The sequence below is a fragment of the Cydia fagiglandana genome, chromosome 4 (genome assembly GCF_963556715.1).
Source record: "Cydia fagiglandana chromosome 4, ilCydFagi1.1, whole genome shotgun sequence".
Taxonomy (NCBI): domain Eukaryota; kingdom Metazoa; phylum Arthropoda; class Insecta; order Lepidoptera; family Tortricidae; genus Cydia; species Cydia fagiglandana.
The window spans coordinates 17,608,862-17,620,882 of NC_085935.1; the positions used below are offsets into that span (position 1 = coordinate 17,608,862).

Genomic DNA, 12,021 nt, shown 5'->3' on the forward strand with positions numbered 1-12,021 from the left:
TGTGGTGAAGTCTTATAAAGTAAACATTACTCATAATTAATTAAGCAGTATAGCACCGAGCATAAAACTCAATTGAGAGCAGCGGGTGCCGTTAGGCATCTAGGCGTTAGCAATTAGGAGTTAAGTATATCTAGCTGCGGACCAGAAGAGGCAGAAATGGCTACGCGTGAGGTGAAAATAGTTGGACCAATAGGCGTGAAGTGACGCAGTTAATTTTTAAACTTTAGCGTAGCGCAAAACGTAACGGCTTACAATTGAGTCTTCATGAAGCATATTTATAAACTAAATATTGGCAGACTTAATATGTTTGTTGATAATTACCAACATTTCGGAAATATCATCATTTTCTCACTCATTTTCATACGACTGATACTGTGTAGTGCCCTAATCGAATCATATTTTACGTTGCGAGCTTTATTATAAACTTCGAGTTTCTGACGAAAATTATTATTGTAAACAAGGAATTGTAGTTTCATTCATTCTGGAATGGAAATTTAAGTATGCAATCTATACATATAATAAAGCTGTAGACGGTCGAAAGTCTGTACATGGAAGATATTTGAAAAAAAGTTGGCTGGGGATACTTAGAATCGATAACAGAACACGTTCCAACAGTTTTTAGAATTTTTGTCTGTTTGTCTGTTTATCTGTTTATCTGTTTGTCTGTTTATTTGAACGCGCATCACGTGAAAACGGCTGAACGGATTTTGATGAAAACTTTACTAATCTGTCGAGAAAATCTCCGGCCAGGTTATAGGCTATAAAAATTCATCCCATATAAGGGGGGCTAGCCACAATACTCGCTTGATTTAAGTTTGCCCCTGATTCTTATGGCGCTACTTAGGGAGGAGGGGCAAACTTTTTCGCGCCTGGTTGGGACTAAAAATAAAAAAACCGGGCAAGTGCGAGTCGGAGTCGCGCGCGAAGGGTTCCGTACCATAATGCAAAAACAGGCTAAAATAAAACGGTCCCCCATCCAAGTACTTGACCCCGCCCGACGTTGCTTAACTACGGTCTAAAATCACGTTTGTTGTATGGGAGCCCCACTTAAATCTTTATTTTATTCAGTTTTTAGTATTTTTTGTTATAGCGGCAACAGAAATACATCATCTGTGAAAATTTCAACTGTCTAGGCTATCACGGTTCGTGAGATACAGCCTGGTGACTGACGGACGGACGGACTGCGAAGTATCAGTAATAGGGTCCCGTTTTACCCTTTGGGTACGGAACCCTAAAAATGTACAACTGTCTAACAAATGGCGTTTTTTATATCGAAAAATTTTCGCGCTCGCTTCGCTCGCGTTTACAAAACCATTCTATGATATGATAAAGGTGATATTCGGTTGGCAACTGCAGCAGCATTACTCTGTTGCAACGTTACTGCTCCGGCACTGTCAATTTTCGTCATAAAATGATGTGACTGATTTCCATACTAAAAGTAAGAGAGTGAGGGTACGTATGAAAATTTCCAACGTAGGCATTCGATTTGACCTTACGCGGACGCCCTTAAAGTCATGGAAAGAATCTTGCTTTCGGGCTTACGGCCACCTGATTTTTTCGACATAGGTTACCGATTTTATAGCGAATTTTTCTCTCTTGCACGGCAGATTTGTCGGCCAAGGCGAGTTGCTACTTAGCCGCGACACTCTTTTGCAGTTCGGCGTGAGGACTTATGCAAGGCATTCTCCCTTACGGCAAAGTTGATCTTCTGCCTTAATTACACTTGGGCGTGGATGCAAATCCAAGCTTTCCTCTTTCGCAGCTGGGCCTTCTGCCTTGCTCACATTTCGCCAATACAATTCACTTGGTCAATTCCAAGCTCTGCTTTCTTGCTTCTTTTCTGTATGAAAACAACCTCGCTGAGACCCTTAAATATCGAGCCCTATGCCAAGCTAGGCTGATAGAAAACTGTCACATCCCTTCTCTGTATGAAATCCTGGATTCGCGCCTGGTTGGGTCTAAAAGTAAAAATGTACAACTGTCTATCAAATTGCGTTTTTTATATCGAAAATAGTACTCTGTTGCAACGTTACTGCTGCAATACTGTCAATTTTCGTGATAAAATGATGTGTCTGATTTCTATATTAAAAGTAAAAACGTACAACTGTCTATCAAATTGCGTTTTTATATCGAAAAATTTTCGCGCTCGCTTCGCTCGCGCTTTCAATAACATTATTAAATGTGTATTTAGGTGGCAACTGCAGCAGCATTACTGTGTTGCAACGTTACTGTTGCAGCACTGTCAATTTTTGTGCCAAAATGATGTGACTGATTTCCATACTAAAAGTAAAAATGACCAACTGTCTATTAAATTGCGTTTTTATATCGAAAAATTTTCGCACTCGCTTCGCTCGCGTTTTCAATAACATTCTAAGATGTGATAAAGGTGATATTCGGGTGGCAACTGCAGCAGCATTACTGTGTTGCAACGTTACTGTTGCAGCACTGTAAATTTATGTGCAAAAATGATGTGACTGATTTCCATACGAAAAGTAAAAATGACCAACTGTCTATTAAATTGCGTTTTTATATCGAAAAATTTTCGCGCTCGCTTCGCTCGCGTTTTCAATTACATTCTAAGATATGATAAAGGTGATATTCAGGTGGCGACTGCAGCAGCATTACTCTGTTGCAACGTTATTGCTGCAGGACTGTCAATTTTCGTGATAAAATGATGTGACTGATTTCCATATCCAGCTGTAATGTAATGCGGCAATGAACGTCACTCAATTGACCAAAAAAGAAATTCAATATAATCTTGACGACCCTAGGGAGAGGGGGCACCATGGTCTAGAAATGCTTAGGGCATCAAAATATCTTAATCCGGCACTGGTCGTTTGCGGAGTCAAACGATTTGGGACTCGCATTTTATACGCATTACCATGCCTTCTCCAAAAAAATCGAATGATTCGCGAAAGTCTCGCAACGCATTGAGGTTACAAAGGGCACGTGGTTTTCCTCAGGAGTCTGAAGAAGACCACGGTGAGTGGCGCTTTAGCCAGGCAAGCCGCTTCGCTTTTGCTCGCGCGCGTATACCTTACTGTATCGTCCGATATACACCTACTACTCTGTCGTTTAAATCACGTGTAAAATTTGAATAAGGGCGCAAAAAGCTATTGATTTTGGAGTGTAGTTTTATTTAGTGGTACCTAATTGTAAAATATTTTATCTGGACTACAGTCCTCTAGCATATCCATCTGTCAACTTTACTTCAAGTTCCGCCTCCAAGGGAGAGGGAGAGAAATAGAACAGACCGAATTCCACGCGGGCGGAGCCGCGGGCACAGCTAGTTATTAAATAAGTAGGTAAGTAGATCCTTTATTCCAAGATGTTAATAAAATATTGAATGCACGTTAAATAACTATGTAACTAGTTTATTCCGTTTTGTCATATCCAATTAAGTGGACTCAAGTTTATTTGAGACATATATGCGTCGATTCAAATTAAAAGTAAACTATTCCCAATTAATGTACCTAAATGGCAAAAAAAAACAAAATATATTTTTTTTTTTTTTTCTAGCCTACTTGGTGTCCCACTGCAGGGCAAAGGCCTCCCCTCGTTTTTTCCACTCGACCCTGTCATCGGCATTTTCCCACCATTTGGGGTAGAATGTGTCCAAGTCGTCCCGCCATCTCCTTTTCGGTCTGCCTAAACTCCGGCCTGCACCGTCTACTGTATTCCGTGGGTCCCACTCAGTAACCATTTTGGCATTTTTTGAAAATATATTTATTTTGAAGAAATTTGCATTCATAGTAGGTACATTTCATGCGTGCTTGCCGGAACGTTAGAAGTGCATACGTAATTGAAAAATATGTTCATAGTCTTGTCAAATCTTTCGACATAGACATTGATGATTTGTAGTTATTTCGATTTATAATCAAATAGAAATGTGGGCATGTCATGTTACAAGAACGTTGAAACATCATTAGCATATTCATCAAACGTCATGTTGATCGTGAATTCGTGCATACATTATTTATAGGTAAAATACGACAATCATTCATTAGCAACTTCTTCTAAATGATCCGTCAGGTGTTCCTGCTGTAATTCATATTTCCTTGTCAATCTGTAAACATGAGTACTTAATTTGTAAACTAAAGATACGTTTCAGTAGCCAGTGAGTGCTCGTAAAACTGACAATAAGTAGGTAAGCGGATAAGCGGATAGCCGCACGGTTTAGACTTGCGGCTTCTAAACAGCAGCTCGTGGTTTGATGCCCAGAGTGCGTACCCAACATGCCAATCCTTTACGCTCCGTAGTGAACGAAACGCAACTATGACTGTTGCACTAATATGGAAGAGCGTTAGATAGAGATGATGACTACGCTACGCTGCCCAGGCATGAACTGAAGAAAAGCATACTACGTCCTCTCTGGTACGCTCACAGGTCTACAATAAGCGTAAGCGTACTATGGAAATTGACAATGACAGCGACGCGTTTCCATAGTAAAATGAACAGTATTGCAGCTGCAGTTGGAAATGGAATGTCACTCTTATTCTACCTTACCCACAGGGGTAACCAAGCTTTTTCTGTTATACCTAACACACGTGGTGAGGAGTTATAGGTACCCACTTAATTTACCAAAGTTGTTACGTACCAGTGGAAACCACAGAGATTTTTCTCAACTTTTTCCACTTCATAAAAGTACTCACCGTAATCTTTGCTAACATTCATTACTAGGTACCTAAATCATTAAAAAAACCCATAAACAGCTAAGCTTTAGTTATTAGAGTGACATAATCGAGCGCGGAAACATGCATTACGGTCATTCAGTTGCGTCCACCTCCGTGCAACGCTGATGCAATCGGGTCATAACCGTCACTTAACATACCTCGTATGTTCACATGGAAGGAAACTAGTTCCAATGTGTACTTTATGTAGTACAATTGAACGAGTTTTCAAATGGATATAAATACTTACTGTTAAGTAGGTAATATGCTCGTGCAGGCAGTCAGCTGTATTTTTTAATAAATGTTGAATAAAATTGCGTTAGAAATTGCATTATTGTGTTTTAACACAATAATGCAATTTCTATGATCATTGTGTATTTACACAATAATGAAATTTCTATGCACTGATCTTAACGTACTTACTTGCTAAACTTTTTATGTATTTCAAAAGACTGTGATCTATTCTGTTTGTAAACAATATTTTTCTGTTTCAGATCGGACCGGTGATCACATGCCGTCGCCATGGTGATCGTTACCAGGGTAAGAAACTGCTTATTTAAGTTTACTGTTTTTTTAAACAATTGAAAACAACTTTAATTTTTTGTTTATATTATAGTCAGTAAAGTACAGTCTACCGGTTATTCACAAAATTATTGGAGACTTATTTAGTCGGAGTAACGTAAGAATTGAAATTTGACAATTTATTCTTACCTTGCTTCTACTATAATTGGTAACTACTACTCGAACGGTCTTTGAGAATCCGGTGCGTTGTAATTTTTTTCAATGTGCTGCGAAAGTTGTTTGCCGTAAAGGTGGACCCACGCAAATTGAGAGATTTGTTTCTCTTTTCCTTATGCGGGTATCATAAAGACTACAACTTTACAAGATGTTCCACCGTTGTTGAAGTGTCCACGTATGTTTGTAAGTGCGTATTTTAATAACAATTTTACGTTTCCTTATTTATTTTACCTCAGTAGCACAATGAAAAGAACTGATTGTTTATTAAAAATAAATAATAAGAAGTTTGTCCTTACATAATTAAGTATCACAATTCGAAATTCAAATTCATAAGTACTTATTACATACAAAAATTTATCTTCTAAGGCTCCCAAAATTTATGCTGGTATTGCGCAAACTCGGATTGGTGCATTTAGGGCCAAATTAAGGTATTAAAACGATTTCCAGCTTGCAGAGAATTAATTTCTCAAAACGCTTGTCTAATCTAATTGAATTGATTGCTCTAATAGTTAAGATTAAGAATTTAAACTTTAGATAGCATGTTTAGGTGAATGGCCAAAGGCTGCAGATGGAATGTGGTGTTGCCAAACCGATACAAACACAAAGATATAGCTAGGTACTGACCACTCCAAGACCTGCGATTAACGTTTTCTAAATTATTAATATGTAAGTATGTCAACATAAATAGCTTTACTGTAGTCTAAAAGTAATAATAATAATAATTCGACGACGATCATTGTCCCGATAGTCGTTTCAGTGAACGGTTTAATAGCAAATAGTCTCGACCAACATCTTGAGAGACTCTCGCTAGGTGGTTGGATCAAGGGACAGATGCAGAAGGCGGTGATCTTGGACACGGCTCGGATAGTCCGCCGGTTCCTCTCTCTGCAGCCCTGACCACCGGTAGCTTGGGCATTGCCCCGCTGCTGGCGGCACCCTAGGTTAGGTTTTTTATAATGTGTTTATATGTATTTTTTATTGTTTTGTAAGTGTTTTTATATTTTACTTTTATATACATATTATAAAAACCTAGCCTAAGAAAAATGATGAATAAAGTATAATAATTCAACCTATATATATACGTCCCACAGCTATATAGGCACAGGCCTCCTCTCATGCGCGAGAGGGCTTGGCATATAGTCCCCACGCTAGGCCAATGCGGATTGGGGAATCTAAAAGTAGATAATTAAATACAATAAACTTTTTGGAAAATGCGAATGTAGATAATAATATTGGCTGAATGTACATTTTTCCACTAAACCTAATTAATTATTATACTTAGTCAGAAAGTTATACAAATATAATCGGCTATAGTTTATGAGTAGGTATACCTAGGGACTAGGGCTAAGGGTACTGTCTCACAGTATATTATTATTAAGTACTTACTTAGTAGGTAACATTTGCCGTTCGGCAACATCGCTATGTAACTTAGTTAATGAGACCTTCTACACCTAGAGTACTACAGCAAGCCTTGAACTTGAAAGCAAATTATGCGGTCAACGGCAAGCGGTGCGACCGGAGGTTTCTTTTCCCATAACATTATACATCGGCTGTTTGATCACTTCGAAATGGCATAAAAGTGTTACAAGTTAAGTTGTAGACATGGTTGATTTTATAGATCTGACGATGGTTGACGATTTATATTGCTTGTTTATTTAATGGCCCTTTAACAATCCGGCGATGAAATTTGACTGATTATTTATAGCTAGCGAAAGTTCTTTAACATAAATGAACATCATATAAACAGAATATAAATATGGTCAGAAATGTATTCTTAGTCATTTAATTTTGTTATCTATTTATTTTAAATTAATATTATATGAATAGATATAGATATCATATTTAAAATAATCAAATGTTAGGTAAATATGTATCCCTATAAATTATAGAAATACAAATACCAAATAGATTTTGTACATGGCGTCATGACCAACTTTCCCATAAGGCTCCTGGTGGCCAACTTAATGCAACTAAATGCTGTAACCCATATGAAATTCGCATGCACTTACCTCGTTTCTCGTTTCAATTTCATAAATGGAAGTGCCATTTAAAGGCCCGGCCAAATAAAGGCCGAATGAGATCGAGAGTGCCGGGTGGGCGGGCACCAAGGAGTGACCGGCGCCGCTTTTAGACTGCATTGTTTAACGCGAGGCTTTTGTAATAATCTGTAATTTTGGTTTGTAAATTAAATAACTTTTCCGACCTACATGTAAAGTAATCCGTAAACAGCGATACAAAAATATCGATACGTATGCACACAATTTAATAAAAAGTAAACATAAGTGTCACTAGAACTTAATATTTTCTTTCCAAAATAATAGGGCAAATATTTGAACAGTTAGTTTCAAGATGCTACTTTTAAGCAGTCGTTAACTGTACATTTTAACGTTACAAGTGTACACACATGTGCGATGACTTGGAATTTTGAGACGAGTATGTGATTTCTATGAAGTAGAGTAAAGGCAAAGTCAGAAAAAAATTAACGTGTTAATAAAAAAATGTAAACTACATCAAGGGCTACAACTCACTTAAAAATCATACACATATTGTGAGAGTAAAACATACTTATAAACCTTAAAAAGTCAGTAAAAAATCTGCTTTTAATAATGATGAAATATCTATCTCTCTACCTATAAGGTAAATGTACGCTTCACCGAATGCTTAAGCCCTAGACTTACGTTTAATTTTTTTATTCGTTCTGATATTTTCTTACGAATATGTTCAATACTAAAATAAAAACATAGATAAATTTGTCCTCATTTAAACATACCTATAAATTACTGAAATGATTGGACGTGTATTAAAAACATTTTTAAAGTCATTTCTTCCAATTTCCTTGTTAGTACCGTTTACCGAACTAAGAAACGTGATTTGCACATTATACCGAATAGGGAGCCCGCATTACCGAACTAGGAAATAATTGTATGAAAATATGGTGTTGAGTGGTGCTCAAACTTCAGTAGTTCACTATTAAATCCCTACTATGCTTCGTTTTTTAGCATTATAAAGATGGTAAGCGATCTTGACGTGTCTTTTTTATTGAAATAATTCTTTTGAAAAATAAGTCAGTAAGTAAGGTACGCAACAATTATAAAACATGTACGCATATGTATAAAATAATTTGGCTGTTTCATAAATTTTGGCTGGTCCATTTTCTATGGAAGGGTAATTTTTTTTTCACGATTTCGGAGTTGGTCCCATAGTAAAAGTTGCTCAGTATAATCCCAAAACCTCCCTGGGAATGGGAATGTAGTTAATTTTTAGCCACCCTGTATGTGAACCCCGGAATTTCATAACAAAAGATAAAAATTTAAAAAATCACAATCGCCCACGACGAGAGGAATCTAAAAAAAATTTTTGAACATCATGCTTCATTATTTTTATTATCCTATTCAGTTTTTTTGTCCACATTCCAAGACTATTATCAGGCGTCCAATAAGTATGTCTAAAGTTTGAAAAGCGCTGGCATTGAAATAATGGTCACAAAAAATAAACATATAAGTATCGACCTAGCCGTTATCGTAATAAGGATGATATTCTCATGAACGTCGAATAGAAACATGGCCAACGCAAACATGAGTTCGGTAGCAGAGACCATGGGTACCATTCACCGAACGGCCGTTCGGTGAACGAAACATGGAAAATATGTGGAACCTATTTCGCGAACGGATTTTGAAAATAGTATTTTAATCGTAATCAATGTGGTATAACTACAAATCTATCATTAAATTTAATACTTGAATCCATTACAAAACCGTACATGTATAAAGTTCTTGTTAATACTGACGTAAAATATCTAAAATTATTGTTTGATAATAGTCTTGCCAAAAACCTTATTTTGATGCCAAAAAGTCGTAAAACATGAACATTTCAAACGCAGTTTTATAATAATCTATATAGGTTATTGTTGTTCGGCAATTGCTCATAAAATTACAAATACATTAAGTTATTTGTGAAATTAGGTAGTTAATCTAAATAGTTCGTAATCAATAGTTATTTAAATTGAAAGAAAATTTAAAAGATAAAACATTAAAAACCTAAATGTAAAAATACTTCAAAAATATTTACGAGTAAAAATAACGCATTGCGATATTCTCGTTGATTTCTGAAATATTTTTACTTTATAACATTTTATAGCCTCGTTATTTAGGTGTCGTAATGTGTCATATAAGTGTAGTTCCACGTTTCTAAGTTCGGGCCTCAGCTGGAAAGAAGCATAATATCTTTATTCATTTAATTATCCTTGCATCAATGACTACATTTATTTCATAACAAACAACTATTAAGATACCTACTTGTTTAAGCTGCATGTCGCCTAATGAACTTTTATTTAGAAAGTAGATATGTTCTGTAAGCTGCACACGGCCGGCGCGACCGGTATCGAAAGTCCCAAAAACACGGCTGGATTGGCACTCGGAATTTATAACATGGCCATTAGTTGTCGCATTCGTAATGCCAAGTGGATGACAAAACTGGTTCAGCGAACCCGCACCCATCGCGGCTGAGAAAATTATATGTTTTACAATGTAATGTCTGTCAAAGTACGGCAGTTTTTAGCTTGTTGTGCTTGCGTTCACAGTTTTGTAAAGATTTGTTCACTGACAGTGTCTTAGATACCTAAATGTTATAAATAAATAGTAAGTACCTACTTACCTGATTTCTCGAAATAAGTAAAATGTGTATGTATACTACCGTGAAGTGAAATACTACATATAAATGTAATGCATCTTAGCACACTCTCGAACTTAGGCTGTTTACATATTTAAGTGTTACATTACACTGTTTCTTTACCTCTTATCATTGAGCTCAGGTACAGCAACAGCTCAGTTACAGTTACAACTACTTGGGACAATTTCACAATCCGTCTTTCATCACCATGAACTGCCGGGTTGGTCAATCGGAAACAAAAGATTTCCACCTGCATTCAAACATCCGCCAATTGTTTTAGCAAACTCGGATTGTTTGTAAGAAACGATACCCATTCACCTATCCCCATTCATTGCTCTAACATGAACGATAACCCGATTGAATCAATCATAACCGACCTTGTCGAGAAGAAGGTCGTGTGTTTACGTTGCTTACCGGGCGCAGGCGAGTTCGGTTTGTGAACGAACCATTATAATTAGACCCCGAGATCTGTAATATTAGTGTAGGTAGTGCAGTGCTGTGCAGTGCAGTGCAGTAGTGTAGTCCAAAAACTCCTTGCCGATGCCGCCAGATTTTCAGATTAGTCAAATTGTGTACCTAATTATAATAAAGATCTATCAAGTTTTTTTTTCATTGTACAGGGTGAAATTTAAACCACTTCCACCACTTTTTAACCATACTTCAACTTGATATATAATGTATCTACATTTGTCCAATTTTGAAACACATTTTGTCATATTAAGATCGAAAGAGCTTGTGATCATGTGAGGTAGAAATATTTTTAAATATTAAAAAAAAGATTCTCCTAATTGCACTAACATGAACCGTAAATTAATTGATCGCCTTACTTGGCATTTTTTTCACAAAAAAAAAACTTTTTACACGACTTAAAAAGTTAGTATAGGTACTCTTAAATGAATATGCTATACAATATTTTTTGTTGTTTAGAGCGCGATAAGGTACTTAACTATAATGGTTTGATTGAGGTTTCGTCTCGCCTACTTCTGTAAGCGGTTAGAACTAAAACCCAGGTCAGTTTTTGTGATAAACTCATCTGGAATATATTGTTAGTGTCATTCATAATCATAGTTAACTATGGTCGGGTATGTGTAGTGCGGTATTTAATTAACTCGGCGAGAAAGTTGAGTTGTGATGAGTTATGTGTGGCAATGGAGACCTGCTGGGCTTTTGAGGTAAGTAATTTGTAATGCTTGGCGTGTGAAACTGATGGGCGAATAAAATAAACTGTCACGTAAATGGTTAAAACCAAATTAATTGCTAGTGATTAATAACTTTATGTGATATACTAGTAGGTAAATAAATGAGAATTTAATAGCGTTAATTTTATCACCGTGATTCGCGACAATGCGACAATATTTAACGACCTACGAGAAATTGTTTGCGAAAATTGCGAATGTGCTCCTACGATCTACCCGATTGACCAAAGAGATTGATAATTACGAGTACATCCAAATTGAATAATTTTGACGTTTATGGTTGTTAAAATTACACGTTTACGCTCGATCGGTCTTACGTCTTATTTACATACCAATCTATACAAATATAATTTGAAATTCGACATCGCGGATTAACTTTCACGAGCCGACCCCAACAGATGTACCGAGTACTGACTGATGTTTATCTCGGAGAACTTTCTATTAAATTTAAACAATTGTCTTGAAATAAGTTCCGGCCATTTGTCTGTGATAAACATGCAAGCACGCAACCATTAGTGTCTTCACCTACTTCTATTCACCAGTGATTGATGGTACCTCTGATTGAATTTAGAAGTTACTAGTTTATAGGTCAGTTTATGATGGTTAGTTATAGGCCGGTGCTTAACATTGTAACAGCTCTGAAGACGTGCCGATATTTATTTGATGTTTTTGTGAGCCCCGATGAGTTGAATGACACCGACATTTTGATGCAAGATGATAGTTTGGACGATAAGCCGCACGCAGTAGCC

The 12,021-nt window shown here is 36.7% G+C and overlaps 1 protein-coding gene across 2 annotated transcripts in view; it reads left to right on the top strand.

Moving 5' to 3' along the window:
• Window positions 1–12,021, top strand: part of LOC134663968 (myosin-VIIa) — a 55,507-nt gene that overhangs the window by 23,123 nt on the left and 20,363 nt on the right. Inside the window, exon 2 of one of the 2 annotated variants that reach the window (XM_063520523.1) lies at window positions 5,165–5,210. In XM_063520523.1, the coding sequence (XP_063376593.1) occupies window positions 5,193–5,210 (18 nt within the window). In that variant the 5' untranslated portion in view covers window positions 5,165–5,192. Of the gene's footprint in view, window positions 1–5,164; window positions 5,211–11,120; window positions 11,249–12,021 lie in introns of those variants that run through there. The other variant, XM_063520522.1, reaches the window with a different exon arrangement.